Genomic DNA, 18590 nt, shown 5'->3' with positions numbered 1-18590 from the left:
AAACATGCTACCACATTTATTATCACATTCTGAATCATTGCTGGCACGAAAGGTCCCTTACTAGGGAAGGGGTTTAGCTCCCAAGAACTGAGTGAGTTATTGTCGCCACCAATCGGCCTTACGCATCCCTTGGGATGCTTATTATTATAGCATCTTAAATGTCTAAGCCACGGGTGGTCGAATTAACCGAGATGAATCATTTGTACAGAATGAGACAATGGGTTGGTGTTGCAAGGTGCACGTTTTCCGTACCTTTGGGATTTGTTTGTTAAAAGCGCGCAAAAAGAGAATAGAAAAGCAATATTAAAGAAAATATGAGATCAATTGTCTGTCAGGATGTCTTTGCTGTGCCACCCACCACCACAGAAGATTATTTTGTCGTCTTGAGTTTCCAATGAAATGACAAACCTTTGTTCCGCGTGGCCCGGAGAAGTTTTCCTTGAAACGGAATATGTCTTGCTAATCGTGACTCACATTGCAGGATGTCTTATTACAGACCTGCACACCTCGGTGGCTCTCCGTCATTTTTACAAGCGTGCAAAGAAGTCAGACTTATTCTGGGAAGACAAATCTGTCAGCATGTAAGTTAAAGCCAACTGCAAATAGCATCAAAATGAAATTGTCCGGGGTTAGAGTAACTCCTTTGATAGCCACTTTAAGTTGCAAACAATTTGACAGTAAAAGCTCTTTTTTTTTTTTTTAAATAGACTGATCACTGCGACCGCTCACACGAAGGAATTCATTTGAATGTCTCTGCCCACTTCACTGCCCGCATGTGCCCTACAGGCCTCTGCCAACCTTTCACAGTCCTTTCCAACGCCCCAGTGAATGAAAGAAGAATGCTGTTTGAGTGTCACTTGAACCTTCTGCCCCGCCAATGACCTCGACTACACCCTTGGCAGCCCTCGCTCTTCTGAACGCGTCCGCCGCTCAACAAGAATGTCCCTCTGTCCTCCTCTGTTTCGGCTTAATTTCCTCTTTAGCCCAAGCGCCATTCTCCCATCGACCCCCGCTCATCACGCGGTTTCCCTCATTCTCTGCTGTCTCTATTCAGAAGTTGAGAGGGAAAGAAAAATGCCTCTTTACCAGGAGAAAACAAGGATGAGTGGCTATTCAGCCAGGGATGGCTGGGAAAAGGGGCTCAAATTGTTTGTGAAACACCAACTGGGGGACAGTCCGCATATTATGTGAAGATATACAAGCGTAGGCTGTAGAGGGAGGAAAAGATGAATTGAAAAGAACAGCACAACACAGGAAGTGACCACACATTCAAGACGACATACTGCACTGAATTCAACCTAATATTGAGAAAACACATTGCGTTGCATCAATATGTGTTTGATTTATTTTGACAGAACTCTGAACGAGAAAATACCAGGAAGAAAGTTTGAAATTGGCTATTTACATAGAAGCCCTGATAGGCTACAGGAAGTTTATTTTGAAACTAGTGATCCAGGTTAGGTAGAATAAAACCAGTTTAAACTGTGATGTTTTTATTGAAACCCCTCGTGGCTGTTTTGAACGTATGGCCAAAAAAAATCGATGTTGTGGTACAGAAAAAAAGATATGAAATAAAAAAAATAATAATAAGAGAAGTCCACATAAACATTTTGATCAATACACATGAGAGAACAAGATCTTCTGACATTGGTCCTCACTTGCTACCAGAAATCCTGCCTTGATCCTTATCTCACTGTAACTATGCCTCTTTGTGTTCGACATCTCAGGAATCACATGTATTGCATTTTTGCACGGTAAAGGTTCAACTAATACCACAAAGTCAATTCCCGGGGCCTGTCATGCGGCCATCATTGAAGCTTTATCCTTCCGTCACTCACATGTGACACTTGTGACAGGTTAAACCCATAATGGAGTACATTTGACTGGTTAATCCAGCACGGTAACATCCTTCTTGTCTCTGCACTGGAAAGGTCGCTGACTTCCTTCAACTCTAAGTATTCTTCTCATCTTTGCCTCCAACCTCAGCATGCTCATCATTGTTTTCTCCTTAGCTATCGCCCGCATGAGGAGGTGTCAAGTCTACCTGTGTCAACACCACATACCCCCTTCGCCTGACCCACCGATCGCCCTCGGGGACATTAATTATACAGAAGTCGGACTTGTTGAGAGGAAAGAGACAGTCAGACAGAAGCAAGGAGAAAGAATGACACATAGAGAGCGGGAAGAGATAAATGGAGAGATGTTGTTACAGCAGCTGTCACATCCCAATCACCTAATCCTGCCGCACTGGAGGTCACGCTGTGGCTTCAAGCGATCAGGTTTCACGTTCATCACATTTACGGTTGCTTGCAGGTGCTGTTTCAGGAGGACCATTTTCTTCTTGCCATCAGAAGCATCTTACTCTGGGAGGGCCTACAGTATCTTAAAGCTAATGGGGTTGATTTAGCTAGATCCTATCCCAGGTAACTTTGGGTGAGAAGAAGGGTGCACCCTGGACCAGTCGCCAGGAAGGCACACGTAGACAACAATTGGCTCCTTTAAAAGGCACAGTCTTCAATTAGCCGAACATGCAGGATGAAGCCAGTAGTATTGAGAAAAATGTCAACTTCACAGAGGAAGGTCAATGCTGAGTTATAAACCAGACCAGGTCAGAAATTTGAGGCAGATGAGCTAACCACTATTTTGCTTGCTAATTTAGTTGCTGGAGACATCCACAACACCGCCAAGATGGTCTTGAACCTCCAACTCCAACAACCTGTGGATGATATTTTGGTACAAGTTTGGGTTCCCAGTGAGTAATGCATCTTGTCAAGAGCACTTTTGTTTTGAAAGGCTGGAGCAAATTCCAATTTTCGGGTCAATATTCTGGAGATATTCTTAGATCAGACTTAGGCCTCTTTCAAATAGAATTCCAACATGAATCTGCAGCGCCATGTTTTTCTCTCTATTGATTCATCCACACACCCACCTTTCCATTTTCTATACTGCTTATCCTGTCAGGGTCATCACAGGGGCAATATTGCAGTTGACTACACCATGAACTGCCCATCAGTCAATCAAGAAAGCTACTAAATTACCAATGCCCGTCTGCCCTAGATGTCTTCTGACTACAGCTTCTGGATATGTAAGAAGCGTTTAAAATCTTTCATCCTGATTCTCTTAGAGTTTGCTTGTTAGTACTGCAGAAGACAGAATGAAACAAACTCTAAGGACAAAGGCATAGATCTATGGTAATTTGACATTTCTCTCCAGCGCAGAGCAGTCAAAGCAATCTGTCCAAACAAATGGCTCCTCTTGCACATTACCGTGCCAGATTAGACGACTCTTGTCCATTTGATTCCCCGCTGTCTCGACAGCTTCTCTTGTTAATGGACCGTGGGGGGGAGTTCTCACAAAACGCAAAACAGGGAGAGGTCAACGCCTATGAAGGTTACCCCTGTCGGCGAATCTAAATAAATAACATTCAGGTGCGCTATTCTCTGTCAGCCGAGCGTCTTAATGATGCCAAGTTAACACGTACTAAATAACAGTGTCTTCCCACGCGCTGACAGCTTCAGAAATAATTGACCAGCGTGCTCCAAACTGAGACGCAGTAGGCAGAGAATTCAATCCTGCACCTGACAGAACCTATTGAGCGTGTCACCACATTTTGCATTATACACGCCGCAATGTCAGGTCGGGGATGCGGCCTCCCGCGAGCTACCTGCGACAGCATCTTCGAGGCGGGCTAAATTACCCAGCTCTCCGTAATACGCTCTCGTTCACTAATTTCTCGACAACACGGCCTTATAACCGTAGTTTCAGATAGACTTGCTGTCAAAACATGACAAAGTGTTTTTGTTTTGGTTCATGTCCCGCATGCTTGGCAGCCTCTCATTCAAGCTCTCGCCTCCAAGATCATCTCTAATTCCAGACGAAGACATACATACGTCTAAAAATGAACAAAGGGGAACGACAACCTTATCACGCAGTGTGACATTTCATCCACGGGTTCCCATGCAAAGGAACGCACAGCCGGAGGTGGGCCGTTGTTGTCGAGCGATGTGCTCGAGAAACTCCCATGATGCACATACAGTATATAGCGTTCTGTCATTTACTTGTTATACATGTGTAAATCTTTCACACTCTGTCACAAAAGTGGTCCGTGGAACAAAACCTCACCTCAGCGACAAGGTCACAGGGGAAACATGATGCCGTGACACACAAAGCCAAATTTTACCTGCCAGTGATCGCTGGGAAAGATGACAATAGCGCGGTGTTGACGTGACAACCGGCTTCACCGCACACGAAACACAATGCAGACCAGCGGTGTCCTAACACCACCCCCCTGCTTTTGCCACTCTTGTCTCTTTCAAAGTCCACAAAGCTTTTCTTTCTCTTTTTGCACTTGCCCCCATTCAGCCGGACGCCGCAGCCTATCATCGACTCCAAAATGACAGTAGGTGGAAACGCTAGCTTTCATTACACAAAGCATAAATAGTGTAATCTATCAGCTCTGTCAATCAGGATGATTGATTATGGTATGTCAGGGAGGAGAGTGACACATTAGAAAAGTTTGGTTAACAATGCTGTAGCCGGAGCCGGGCGCCTGCCACCCAGCCCAGTGATTAATGTGTCGTCAGCCTGTAATCCCACACCCACGCCTAATGAGGCAAGAATTTATCATTTCGGCGGAGTGGCAGATGTCAGGGAGAAAAGAATCCAAGTGGCTGGAAACAATATCCCTTTTTCTCACTTTCTAGCCAGTGTTTGACATGTGTGACAAGCTCCCTAAACCACAAAGACGGCCTGTGGAAGCACAAACTTTTAGCCCAGAGACTTTGTGATGGACGCCGTAAAAGTTGCTGAAAGACTCTGACATCATTTATGAGCAGCAGACAAAAACTGGCATCAACTGAAGTGGAAAATCTTTGCTATTGTGGGGGCAACACAAATGAATCAACTTACCATTGACCAGTCTTTCGGATTTGTTGAATTTCATGCTGAATGGTAGTTTATCGGGATCATGAATCCCTAAATACGGGAGACTAAGTGCTAACTAGTAAATAGCACAGCGGCATCTGGATTCTATAAACAACAACAAGAGCTTTACTTGAATTATCTGATAAGAATCTAAAGCAAAGCTGCCATGGGAGGGTGTTCATGACAGTCGAGTTCAAAGTAGAGCGAGCGCTGAGCTGATTAACGTCAACATCATCAGAGAAGATGGCAATTGATGGAAAGTTTTGGTTTAATGCTTAGCAACGTGGCGAAGGAGCGACACAAACATTAAAGCCAGCTGTCTCTCATTAGACGAGCAGCATCTTTCTGTCACCGAGGAGACCATCGGGGTGGATTAGCTCTGATCAGGCTGATAGGCGAACACGTTGGCACGCTGTGGAATTTAATAGCTGATAGAGAATAGAGGCGTCATGGAAGAGATGTCAAACTGCAGCCCAAAAGGTGGAGTTGTGCTCCAGTGGAAATGAACCGCTGCAAAAACTACTCCACACTACTTTGGAAAAATACTGCTCTCTTGTTGTCTCTCGTACATTATTTGAATTTCCACCCGGGCAGCAAACTAATGTTACCTGTTGCCTAATGTTCCAAGTAGTCAAACTAATTTTACCTCCGCTGCCTCAAAATGATATCTTACATAACATTCCACCTGATCAAATTACATGCACAGTAAAATTCTCAATGATCATCAATCTTTGAATTTATTTATTATTATTTTTTTTTTTTAATCACAAGGTCTCTCAGCTTTTTTTTACTAGTGCGTTCATTTCCACGCAAATGTTTTCTTGCACTTTTCTTTGACGTCAGCAGAGTTTCTCCCTGCAGAGAGAAAACAAAGCAAAGGCTTTGCCAATCTCAACATTAAACAGATACAACACTTAACTAACCTTCCATTTTTCATATTAGAAAAATAAATCATGTCATCAGACGAGTTTGGGATGGCTATTAAATTTTTGAAAACGAGGGGGAATGTTTCATAATTAGCGGACAACCTTGGCCTGTTTTCAGACAAGCTTCGGAGTGGACCACAACACATGAGAGACATCACAACAGCAGATACTTCACCACAGAGGCGTTTCCTCTTCAAAGTGGATGTCAGCAGAAGGAGAGGAAAATCACTTAATGCAATGCAGCCACTTCAACGTCTCCTCAAAGTCCTTCGGAAGGCTTGTTTGTTTTCCTGCTCTGAGCTGAGCCAAAAAGGAATAGTTCATCTATCATTTTCGCTGGCGGGGAGTTGCTCGTGACACGCCGGGTCATGCAACCCCGCGTCTGCAGCCTTTGAAGAGGAGCCATAAATCAATCTGGGCGCTATTACTTCAAATTAATTGTGCTTTAAAAAGTTTTACTGAGTGTTTATTATACATGTGCGCCGATGATTTATGTGGACTGTGTGAGTCACTCCCTCTAATTGCTGTTGTTTTCCTTGCCTGTGACCCCGCTGTGACCTCCTGCCGAGCTGGTCCAAACATTGACTTTATGGGAGAAGTTATGAAACAATTCAAAGGCGCACACCCGAGAGAACGAACACTGCAAAGATTGCTTGGATTTATCAAGTTCAACCACGCAACAAACTAAATCTGTCCAAGTGATTGCCGGTGAACATTTCCATCAGGGAATTCAATCGATCGCAACTGGACTGTCCCGCTTGTCTTAGAAGAGGTTTCACCTCTGATCCCAGAAAGCTTCATCGGTTCATACCGACAGACAAGTTTGGACAGCGCAAGTTCAAGCAAGGGGAGAATCAAAGCAATTATACGCAGATGTGCTGCTATGAAATGTGACGTCATTAAAAGACATTATGAAACACTGTAAACTGGGAAAAGAGTGTAAAGGAAGATGAGCAAGTGGGGGGGGGACAATAATTGGGGGAAAACAATTTATTTGAATTACTATGTTTGGGGTTTTTTTCCATGTCAGTGAGATAAACTGAAAATAAAAGTTAGTCTTGCTACAATAGAATATTTTACATAATCTATGGGGACCTACTGCAATGCTAATTTTGTTAGTCTGGGGAACTTCCATTTTAGCATAGCCAATAATGTCTGTAAATAGCTTCCAATAATTCCACAAAATAAAGATTAAAATCATAGTGACCAGTTAACTTTCTCATAATATTAAAATAAATCACCATAAAGCAAAATAAAAGCAGTTAACAAAAAGATTAGGAGGAAAATTCCAACAAACTAATCCTACTCCATCCGTCTCTGTAGCTGTGCAAAGATGTGTACGGTCAAGTCTAATATTACTTATCAGTTCCTTATCCAACTGTTTACTTTTGTAACTTCTAGCATAGCCTGTTTCTTTTACAACATTTTTTGCTGTCTTAGTGTTTGTTTTAAGTTCTTATTTCTACTGCAGCTCATTTAGACAGCAACCACATGTGTCCAGATTTAACATTGCTCTGATCATACTTTCCAAGAAGTAAGATTAATTTTGCCTTCATTTCCTGACGCTCTTGAGACTATACAAGCTAACATTGTTGACAGAAACATTACGGACATAGCTGAGACTACAGCTCTGTCTTTTCTCAATCTACCGTGCACATCCTGGTTGGGAATATCATTAAATAAGGATGGTAACAAATCAGGCGTCTGTAAAGACTCGCCACGGTGCACGGCTAAAATCGGAGAGCAAATAAGCTGGCCTCTACGAGCATCCTTTGGGTTACACTGTATTTCCTGAGAAGCATATTCTCTCCCTGAGGACACATTTGTTCAGGACAATGATTTAGTAAAGGCACCAGAGGCACATTCACAAAGCACCATATTACAGGCCGTTTGTTATGTTTGAGAACTTTGGAGAAGTCATAACTCTTGAGTAGCAGAGCTGGATGTGACAACTACGTTTTACAGCGATTTGAAAAAAGAAGCCACACTGCCAACTCAGACCAAAATGCGCCCCCAAGCTGCATTGCGAAATAACCCACAATCATGTATCCCATAATGCACAATTATGAGTCTACAACCGAGCAGTCAATTGTAAATTTGGACGGACTTCCTTTCATTCAAACTTAATATGAGCTGCTGTCTGCTGTAAAACAAGTTAGTGTCTATAGTAGTGGGGGGGGGGAGAAATGAAAAGATCTACTTTGAGGACTTTCCTGGCTCTGTCAATGTCGATTCCCGTGAAGAAGCGTTACCCTGTGCGCGCCATGCCTCGTGGGACCCGGGCGCTGGCTCAAACCACCCGCAAAGTCTGTTTTACATTATACGCAGAAGACGGATGTCAGGAGGAAAAATGTGTGTTCATACTAGGAAATCAAGTCGGGGAAATTTGAAGGGACGTCCGAGGAGAGTTTGAAACGCGCTGACGTTATCCCTGAGTTGTCTCTGACCTTATTTTACTCAGGGAAACATTAAGTCAGGAGTCAATGTTCTAGTTTAGTATGCCGTGCATTATTTTTTAACTGGTGTTTTTTTTTTTGTGGGTTCTGAAAGCAGAATGCAAAGTCCGTGTTTGAGCAGACACTGCTGGTCGCAAGCAAGCGCGCCCCGGGCGAAGTGAGGTTGGAGGAATGGAGCCAAAAAGCAACACACGTATTTTCCGAAAGCAGAGTCCAAAGAGCTCCATGTGGTTTATCGCCATGACCTCTAAGACCTCATCTGGAATTATCACATTATGGCATTCCAACACGCCCAATTTCCCAAAATATAGCTCAAGGCTTTTCCAGCCTGAGTCAGCTTAATGTTGTGGTTTTTGGAAAACACTTCAATTGTCCTCTATAGGTCTTTTCTTTGTTTACATGAGCATTGTTTTGTTTTGCTTTTATAGAAACCTTACTTCTCATTTTCTTTCAGAAGGGCAATACAACACACCCCAACGTCATTTAAAGCAATTATAATTAAAAAGGGTATTGTTCAGACTTTTTCTAAAAGATCAATATATACTGTTGTTGCTGATCTGAGAAATCAAATACTTACTGAGTATGCAAAAAAATGTAATTTACTGTGCGAACATTGCAATGAATAACACGCTAACCTGCTCATTGGCTTGTGAGCGGAAAAACGGAATTAAATTGAGAAGAATTACAATGTTTGCTTTACTCATCAGTTCCACTGCAAGCGCAGTACACTGTAAAATTACACCGTGACAAGCAAACTTTTTCATTAGCATGCGGTTCCACTCAACGCCAAATGCCACAGTGTTACTTGTAAAAAGAAGAGGAGTTCAAATTCTGGCCACAATCCAAGCCAACATGATTTACTGGATCTCGAAAAAGTTCTGTGACTGGAAACCACTGAAAAGAAAAAGGCATCTGCATTGAGTCTTGAACCAGCTGGGTTGTGCGAGTTGATGTTTTAATTTATACTGTACAAAACATTAGGTAGGCCTGCGAAATTAAATACATATAAAAATATTATAGTTGTAGTTTGTAAGGATGCATTATAACCAACCGACCAAATTATAACCAACCGACCAAATTATAACCAACCAACCAACCAACCAACCAACCAACCAACCAACCAACCAACCAACCAACCAACCAACCAACATACCACCTAACCAGTATGTCTGTATGCAAGATCTTAGAGCAATACATTCACAGCAGTTTCTGTCACATCCCGTAAATCCGCCTTCATCTAAGTTGTGAAAAGTATGCACAGTCACATACAGACAAGTTTGTAGCTAAATTAGAAGGCCCTCAGACGAGGAGGAGAGGGCACTTGTTTACAAGTAAACAACCAAGTGCCATCAGCTCCTCCTTGCACGGACAAACCTTTTAAGTCACATCAGTGCTGCTGGTGTACAGTATTTCTCTCAACACTCGCACCACTTAATGCAATCCAGACAGCTAATTACCATCCTCTGTAATGAGGCAAATTGCACACACGGTGCACGGCTATGAGAAGCATCCGGCTTGGAGAGGCGCAAAAGCAAACAAGTATCTAATTATGCCCTCGTCGCAGGCCGCTTCCCGGCTCGCTCGTTGTTAATTGGTCGTCAGCACCGTCGGCGAGCTGGCAAATCACGCCGATGATGTGGACAAAGAGAGCCGGGAGGTGCTCATGGAGTCTGCAAAAATTTGACACATCACATCTCATCTAGCTCAAGACGAACGGTGAGGCTGCGCCCACGTCCCTCGGCCCAGACGGGCCGCGCGTCCGCACGCTTGGCGTACGCTCGACTAATGAGGAACAGCGAGAACACAGTTTTGAAAATATATAAATATATTCCGGCCCGGCAAGGAAAAAGTGGGAGTGCAGTGGGAAGGCGATGCGTCTTCATCAAAGCCGTAACCTTTTACTTTGCATAAAGAATAAATAATCATATACAGCTTGTTCAAAGGCGCCAAGACACAAAGACACACACGTCATGTCATCTAGAATCAGTAATTATCTCTGCTTTCGTCTCCCAGCCAAACATTTCTCCCGCGCTGACAAGCTATGTAAATAAAATCTCATAAAGTGACTCCAGGCTGCCAAAATCACTGTCGAGGTCCCTGGTTTCTCTTTATATAAAGTGGATGAACACTGTTTTCATTCCACTTTCTTCCATCTCGCAAACGCGCCACACGGAGGTTAAATTATTTCTGTGTTTCATGAGATATCAAGAGGCAAGCGTAGTGACGGCAACAGACGACACCGTCCCCGCTGACTGCCTGAAAGAAAAACATTTCCCTTACCCCGTGCACTTTGAAACCTCCTTGCTTCTGATTCGCCGATCCATTTTTTTTTTTTTACTTCCCGGGCTCACCGGCAGAGAGCCCCTGAGACCTTAAGACGACAAAGCGCAGCTAAATATTTCATGACCTCACAATTACATGCGATCAAATCAAGGCGAGGCATGATCATTCGCACTGCATTATCAAAGAGGCAGAAGAGGGCGAGTAAGAGTGAAAGAGGGGGTTTGAAGTCACTTTTATCCACGGCTCTAATTAGTCTGTGTGGCCCAAAACAAGAATGTGTGTGTGTGTGGAGGGGGGGGGGGGGGGGGGGGGGGGGTAATTAAGCCATGGTGAGCGGCGTGTACGTGAGCTGTCACTCCAATCGCCAGCCATGTCACGCTCGCCGACACAAGCACGACCGGACAGCCGCCCGTCGTCTTTGATCTGGGCTCATGCATACGGAATCAGGTCAGCCTCTGGTCACACTCAGTTACACACACACGCATACACACATTGCACACACAGATACACACTCTCTAAGTGAGGGCACGGTCAAGAAGACCTCTCTAATCGGACACTGACAGTCAAGTGTTTAGGGAAGGGGAAAGAAGATTGCAAAACAATGGAGGAGAAATGTCATGTAAAATGGACGCCGAAAAAACAAATACTGTATTTGTTGGACTATGAGGCACGGTCTTGATGAACAGGTCGGTTTTGGGATTTTTCTTATATATAGGGCGTACTGGGTGATAAGGCACATTACTGAACAGTAGGGAAAAACAAACCAGTTCAGCAAACGAGTCAAACTTCATTCAACTTCAATTTGACATCGTGATTATAAGGTACACTGATTATGTGTGAGAAAATTCAAGCATCTGAAGTGCGGCTTATTGTCTAAAAAAATACGGTATACAGGAAATAGTCCAAACTCACAGTGTCCGACTTGGGCTTGAGCACCTTCATGAATGCTCCTCTCGCTTGGGCCTCAGTCACTTCTTTAATGGTAACTTTCCTGGTGTCCAGAAACTTCAGCTGCGGGAGCTTGTGCAGAACAAAATACCTGTGTTGGTGGAATAAAAGGACATCCAGTTAGTCCTAAACTGTGTTGCCTCATGAGAAACTAGGAAGAATTAAGACCAACATTCACCCAAAAGTTGTTCATACAGTTCCAAAATATACACATTCTAAACATAGTGTATATTTCTATTATATTTGAAGGAATATTGTATCGGCACCAACATTTCATTTTACAATAAAAATGAGATTAAAACTATTTTTGTCTTACAATAATTTAGTCATGCAATTATTTTTAACCATAACAAAAAAATAGTTAGGGCATATTGTAATGAATATTAATAATAATACTAAAAGAGTGTATTTTTATTTGACTACATTCATTGCATGACTTCATATTAGAAGAATAGTAGAAAGAGTGGTACAAAACTGAAAACAAGTCCTACTAAAATACACACATTCACAAACAACGTGTTTACTCCGATATAACGTCGCCGCCAAATTAACGCTAATGATGTTTCCTTGAACCTTCAAAGGTGATGAGAAGAAGTCGGACGTATAAATAGCATGAAAGGAGACGCTTGCCCGTCTGCCAGAGCTGTCATTCCGGCAGCATCACAGCATCTCTCCCGGCTTTCAGACACACTTCGTCTTTCATGGGGGCGGGGGATGGGGGAGAAACGTCAAAAGATAATGGTGGGAATACATAGATGACAACATATCCTTTCACAGCCTGGCAGAGAGAGAAGGAAGTGGCGTATCAGGGCCAAAAAAGGACACAGCAACTAAGTGGAAGGTGGGGAAGGACGCAGAGTACGGCCACCGAGTGACATGATGGCGATCGGGATGAGGTGGGACAGAAAAGTTCATGTTTCAATCATAAGGAAGCAATGCCAGCAGTGATTTAAGGATTTCCTCTACTGTGACGGGAGCGATCGGCCTTTGTCGCGCTCTCTGATTTGAGTCTGTTAAATGTCGGAAAGGTTTGGAGACGACACTTTTGTGGTGTCTTATTAACAAACCTGTTTCATGCAATAAGACATCCAGCGGCCAAATACACCATTGAAATGATCCAGCCTCACTTTGATAAGATGTAGAGTTTAGACTAATTTAGATGTTTCACTGATTCCAAATAAGCAATGATCATACTGAATCCCAAAGGTGACACCAGCAACTAGCAAACGTGCAAGTGCAGTACCACAAATGGCTACTTGGAACGTGCATGGTCGGTCATAAAGGGGAGAAGGTTGAACCACCCCGCTGACCACCGCGGCGATGAATTGTACTTTTCAATCTCATGGCACTAATTGGCGGACGAAGGCACCACACCAGGAACCTCCACTCGAGAGACCACGAGCTCCCGAGGCACAGGCCTGGCTATTTATTGCCCAAGGCCCGATGCTGTCATGACCTGCACACAGCCTAACCTTGTCAGACATGGAATCTGCATCACGCTCAAATTGATGTTTGACTATGTGACACATTATGAATATTACATTACACGAGCGTAGACGCTGTCACTCAGACGCGAGCGGCTTTCCTCACCAGTAAGATAAGCATGCGGGGCGGAAAAGTGAGCAGGGTAGGGAAAGTGAAAGGGAGACAAAAAGGGAGGTGAAATATTATTCAAGAAAGGCACGAGTGCTAAATGATTAATAGGCAACAGAGAGTCAGAAACAAGCACTTAGGGCTAAAACAGACAAAAGAGAGTATGCTTTTCGCCTTTTATCACATTTCACGTAAAGGACCCTGACAAATGGTGGTCATATTGCATGGCTCGGGGCCCGGCTTGATGTTTAATGCATCGACTGCCGCGCTAAGGCAGGCTAGTAAACACTCATTTGTGGTGGGGAGTAGTCACACATGAAATCCATTTTGCAAAAGTGTAGAGAGGGGCCGCGTGACAAAGCTTTTAGAACGATGTGGTCGGATCTACAGTTTGCTTGTGGAATGTTTGGAGGGAACAGGACATCATCAAATACGTGACTTAGAAAAAGCTGCGTAACATGGCTGCAAGATAGTCTTGTGGCTTTATAAAAATAAAATAAAAAAACTTTCATGACCAAGTTCTTCTGAGGTTATTTGGGGGTATTCAGGACACAAGTTCAAAATATTCCCCGCAATGTTTAAACATACTCTATGAAGACAGTCTTTTATGTAGCAAATCTACCTCATCACAAAGTGTATATGTCGGAATACTTTTTTTGGGGGTGCGGTGGCTTGTACCAGCACCACACACAAATCTGAACAGTCACGCTAGCATAGGCGCTAAGTTGTCTGGGTTGAAATATTATTATCATTAAAACACACCTATATGTCCCACCTATGTTTGTTGATTTTCCAGTCACTTCAAACGGATATATCGAAACACGGTACAAGATGTGATTGTAGATGTTTGCAAATTACGTGTTATTATACCTACGTATTTGAATTATGATTATTTTTGAGGCGGAAAAACCACCACACATAAATCTGAATGGTAAAGTTAGCTTAAAACACATGTACTAAAGAGTGAAGAAGTGTTTGGGCGGGTCCACCGCTATTATGGTTAAGGGAGGGTATCATCCTTTTGATTGTGTGTACGAAACACAGCCAGAAGCCAAAGAAGTAAATGAGTGTACAGTACATGCTAAAGGCAAGTACATCGCATGTCATAAAACATTATTTATTGTCATTATGTCTGAATTTATTATACCTGCACCCAGGGGGGGGTTACGCCTGTATTTAAGCATCCACATTTTTCATGATGAAAGGCTTCAACACCGACACCTTGTATCAAATTTCATTTTAGTAGAATGCTGTTCCATATCAACATTTATATTTAATGAAACTTCAATGATATGAAAAACATTCAGACACATTATGCGCCCAATTATTTGAACGACTACACCATCATTTTCAGTTTAGCATTTGATCTGCATTCGCCAGTAAATCTACAGAATGGAGACATACAGTAACGCTGCTATATAAGAAAGGTTTGCAGAAGTGACCTGTATCTCTGATAGTCATCCTCATCTTTATCCAGGCTGACCAGCTGGTTGGGGCAGGCCTCATTGCCCAGCAAGCTGAGGTACTCCAGCGACGGGGTCACGTCAGCCAAGTGCTCCAGCAGGGCCTCAATATCAGTCAGGTGTCAAAGGGCGGATGTCAAGGACCTAGCGCTGTTAATTACATTAGCATTTACTACCCACAGCGCTGTTCCCAGCCCCGTCGGCCCATGAACACATCACTGTCACACGTACGGAGGCGCTCAAAGGAGCTAGTCACCAGCTTTGTGCGACGCAGGGCCAATTTAAGGTGCAGGCTTTGGCGTATAGCAGTGACACAATTTGGCTGCTTTTCTCGTCATCTCTTTCATTTCCTAGGTGGCCGGCTGCAGAATAGTGACAACATGATGGATGCCCTGCGGTTCAAACGCTCCGTGCTTCCCAGAGCTGCACCGTGGAGAACTTTTTGCCAATTGTGGAGAAGAAAAAAAAACAAACAGCCCCTAAAGCAGGCACATTCATCACTAATACATTCACTTGGAAAATTGAGCCCCGAAAGTGTCAAAATACAACGCCGCTAATGGCGCGCTCGAGCTATAAAATGGCAGCGCGCCACGACAGGATGTACATAATTGGCCTATTAGCATGTGCCCGCCACTTCACAAGCCAAGTCGGTGCACAGTCCCAGACGCCACATATTTTCATGTTGACTCTAGAAGTGTGTGCACGTGTGTTAATGTATGTGAGAGGGCGAGCCTCCGGTGGGGTCTGAGGAAAGCGAGCGAAAAGAGGACACCTTGGCCAACCCGTTCGTTAACACGTTTTACCATGTTAACTCCTCAGAGTACATTTGCAACGCAACCTTCAAGCAAAAAATAGAAAATTATTATTATTATTTTATTTTTTTTTTAAATGCAAGCAGTGTATAAAATGGATGAATGGGTTCACATCCCAAAGAACTACACTACACCGCTGTCGAGAGATTAAAAATATAAACGACTCGTGTCACAAAACTGACAAAATTAATCGTTGTGTGTTACGTAGAATGTCAAAACTAAATAAGTTGCTTCAAGTTTGCGCGTCAGATGAATTATAAACAGCAACAACCAAAATGAATTCTCATACATGTAAGACCACACAGAATGGATTCGAGATGACTAAGAAGGCAGTAATGTATTTAAGTAGCAGCACCGGCGTACAATTTGGGGTGGCTTTTGACGTGTTGCCCCCATCCTCCCCCATCGCATTCCCTGCAGACGTTACAGTATAATTATCTTGAATTATCGTGTTGTTTGCCACCCGATTTTTGAGTTGTGTACGTGCACATGTGGATAAATGTAAATGCTGTGATAGCTAAAATACTTCCCAAATGTATTAGTGATGTTTATGTTACAGTGGCTCTATATGAAAAGCATAAATCAGCTTTAATGTGTTGGTATTGGTTAAGAGGGATATTTTAATTCTAAATATAACACTTTCCAGATTTAAACTTTAAATGATACTAAAAACATAGAAAAGCATATTATTATTTCTGGATGAAATTATAGTTATTTACTTGCATTTGAGAAAAGAAAACTAGTTTTATTGTTTGAATGTTAGACTTCATTCTTTTTTTTTTTACCCTCTTGGAGAAGCCAAGTCAGTCAGCTAAAATTTGGGGATGAAGGGTAAAATTCATTTTGAAATTCCTGTTCAAACTGGTTACATGTCTAGCGCTCACTGAAAAGAAAAAAGAAAAAAAGAGTCTGCTTTAGAGCACTTCATGGTGCCAATGGTTTCTGAGACACAGTGATCATCAACTAAATGTGTTAAACATTCTACATATTAATTGATTCACCCCCAAAAAATAAAAAAATAAAAAATCACACATCACGGAAATTTGAAGCAGCAGTGCTTGGTGAATCTAAAGTGTACTAAAACTAAAATCACAAATCATTCATTTGAAGTAGAATACATTTCAAAGTGTTTCCGCTATAAAAACAAACGTGCGTATCATGAACAAATGATTATTTCATGACTCGTTTTGACCCTATTCTCTATGATAGTTGTTGTTGACTTGAAATCTGACTCCACTAGAGGTCCCTGTGGCTCAGAAACACCACCTCCGTGGAGCTCCTCCACACTCAGGCGCCCCGCAAAGCCATTAAGTGTTTCCTCAAGACAACAAAACCGAGAGCCGACGATGACGCCTGTATTTCTTTTTACAGCGGTATTAAGGTAGCGAGTAATTACTCAAAAGGATATTTTGTTCTTATTAAGCGTCAAGGTGTGCAGGTTAGGTAACCTGGGCAACCGGAGGTCATTCCCGAGCAGATTGTTGTCCACGACCAGCTCTTCCAGCTCAGTGAACGTTTTGAGGCCTGCCAGGGACCTGCAACGATAAGGCCAGAGGAAAAGACGGGTTATGGTCGGAGATAAATATTTCACATGCTGAAAGAGTTTATGTCCAGGCCTGTCAGTGCAGAGGGGGGTGAATGACAAGAATTAGTGGCGCTGAGCTCCCCCTGGCATGGCGAGGCATCCTTCAGAGGCTGGCAGGATGAGGGATGGGGGTCACTTGTGAGTAGCCAGGATTCAAAACAAAAGGCTTCAGAAATGCGGCGGGCAGGATGAATTTGTCAATGTCTTGTGCCTTGAGGCGCCCAGTTTCGCCTGACCCCAACCCTCCATTCCCAAGACAAATCACTCTGTCACAGTTCACCTTCACTCCCCAGACACAAATTTAACTTGTCATCCATCATTTTCACACAGGAAGCAGAACACGCTCTCCATCGCACGCCGAACGGAAGGCAAACTTTTCAGAGGCTTAAAAACCTTAAAGAGACAGCGCACCTTTTCCTCTGACCGGGGCAACCCCCCACCCTCACCCGCTAACACATTCACACAAGCCTTATCATAAAAATGATGAAGGGTGGTGTCAGGAGTAATATTAGGACCGTGCAAAGTTCAAGCTGTAAAAAGAGCACAATGGCGGTGTGTGCTGTCCAATCCTTCAACGCTATGTGGATGTGTCCTAGGTGACTTTATTGGCATTTAAATCAAACGCAGGCATGCAACCTCTCAATAGATTTTGCCATCTAAAGAGCATTCCTAATGGCACTTTTATTCATCAAGTACATCAATAACTGCAGTCAACCAAGCTCCCGCTTCGGGAAAAGCCTTCTCTGACAGCGTGGCGTAGCTTACCCAAAGGCGCAGTGACGTCTAAACAGATGCAGCGCGAACAAAATCCGACTTGATTCAATAGGGGAACTTTATCGAGACAATCTGCAAATGGAAGGCAGGAAGCGGCGCACCATGTGTTACTTTCATCAGAAAAGAAAGCAACACATTATTAGCAAAGTGAGGATTCCAAAATATAGGCTGTGGTGTTCATTTGGGACGGTGAAAATGTTGACTTATTAAAATGACTTCACTCATGTGTCAAATGTCAAAGATGATTGAAGAGATACCATCATTTGTCCATTTTCACATTTCAAGAAGTAAAACACAAAATGAACACTCACATTGTGTCGGCATGTCGCTTTGAATATTTTTATCCACTGCCCTCCTTTCTATTTTGGACAGACTTCACCTCACACACCCAGCACACAAATTGGCTGCAACACTGAACTACAAAGCAAAGGAAAAATTCCAAACATCTTACACGGAAATGAACAAATCAGCAAGTCGCTGCTGACTGCGAACGAGCGAGGCGGACTGAAGCCTCGTTTCAAACGGCGTCTGTACACAAACAGATACACACTTAAAAACACACAGCGGCGACTGACAGACAGCACCTATAGCTGCGATTGCTGTTGGCTGACAAGCTCTTATCGCTTCTGACTAACACACGAGTAAGATGGATGTGCTTTTCTTTTCATGCTAAATGGTGCTGCTCAGCAATACTGTGAACCAAAGACTGGTCACAATCTCAATCATGCAGCACCTTGCGATTAGTATGGGAAGAAAAAACTCATCACATATAAAAAGGGTAAATTGAGTTTTATGAGGGGGAAAAAAAACACTATGATGTACTTTAT

At 43.1% G+C, this 18590-nt stretch overlaps 1 protein-coding gene and 1 long non-coding RNA gene across 3 annotated transcripts in view; one reads left to right on the top strand and one right to left on the bottom strand.

Annotated features, from left to right (window-relative positions):
• The window catches only part of lrmda (leucine rich melanocyte differentiation associated), a 165812-nt gene that overhangs the window by 45400 nt on the left and 101822 nt on the right, over window positions 1-18590 (bottom strand). For both annotated transcript variants that reach the window (XR_005100490.1, XM_037272480.1), the window contains exons 3-5: window positions 16813-16939; window positions 14572-14711; window positions 11501-11627 (exon numbers count right to left, since the gene is read on the bottom strand). Coding sequence is in view for 1 of the 2 variants with exons in the window: in XM_037272480.1 (XP_037128375.1) it covers window positions 11501-11627; window positions 14572-14711; window positions 16813-16939 (394 nt within the window). In the remaining variant the exon portion in view is untranslated. The remainder of the gene's footprint in view (window positions 1-11500; window positions 11628-14571; window positions 14712-16812; window positions 16940-18590) is intronic.
• LOC119135121 lies at window positions 4328-6162 on the top strand. Its single transcript, XR_005100493.1, has 2 exons — window positions 4328-4399; window positions 5968-6162. It is a non-coding gene; the product is annotated as an uncharacterized LOC119135121 (long non-coding RNA).

The sequence above is a fragment of the Syngnathus acus genome, chromosome 15, assembly GCF_901709675.1.
Source record: "Syngnathus acus chromosome 15, fSynAcu1.2, whole genome shotgun sequence".
Lineage (NCBI taxonomy): Eukaryota > Metazoa > Chordata > Actinopteri > Syngnathiformes > Syngnathidae > Syngnathus > Syngnathus acus.
This window is presented reverse-complemented; position numbering and strand designations above follow the sequence as displayed.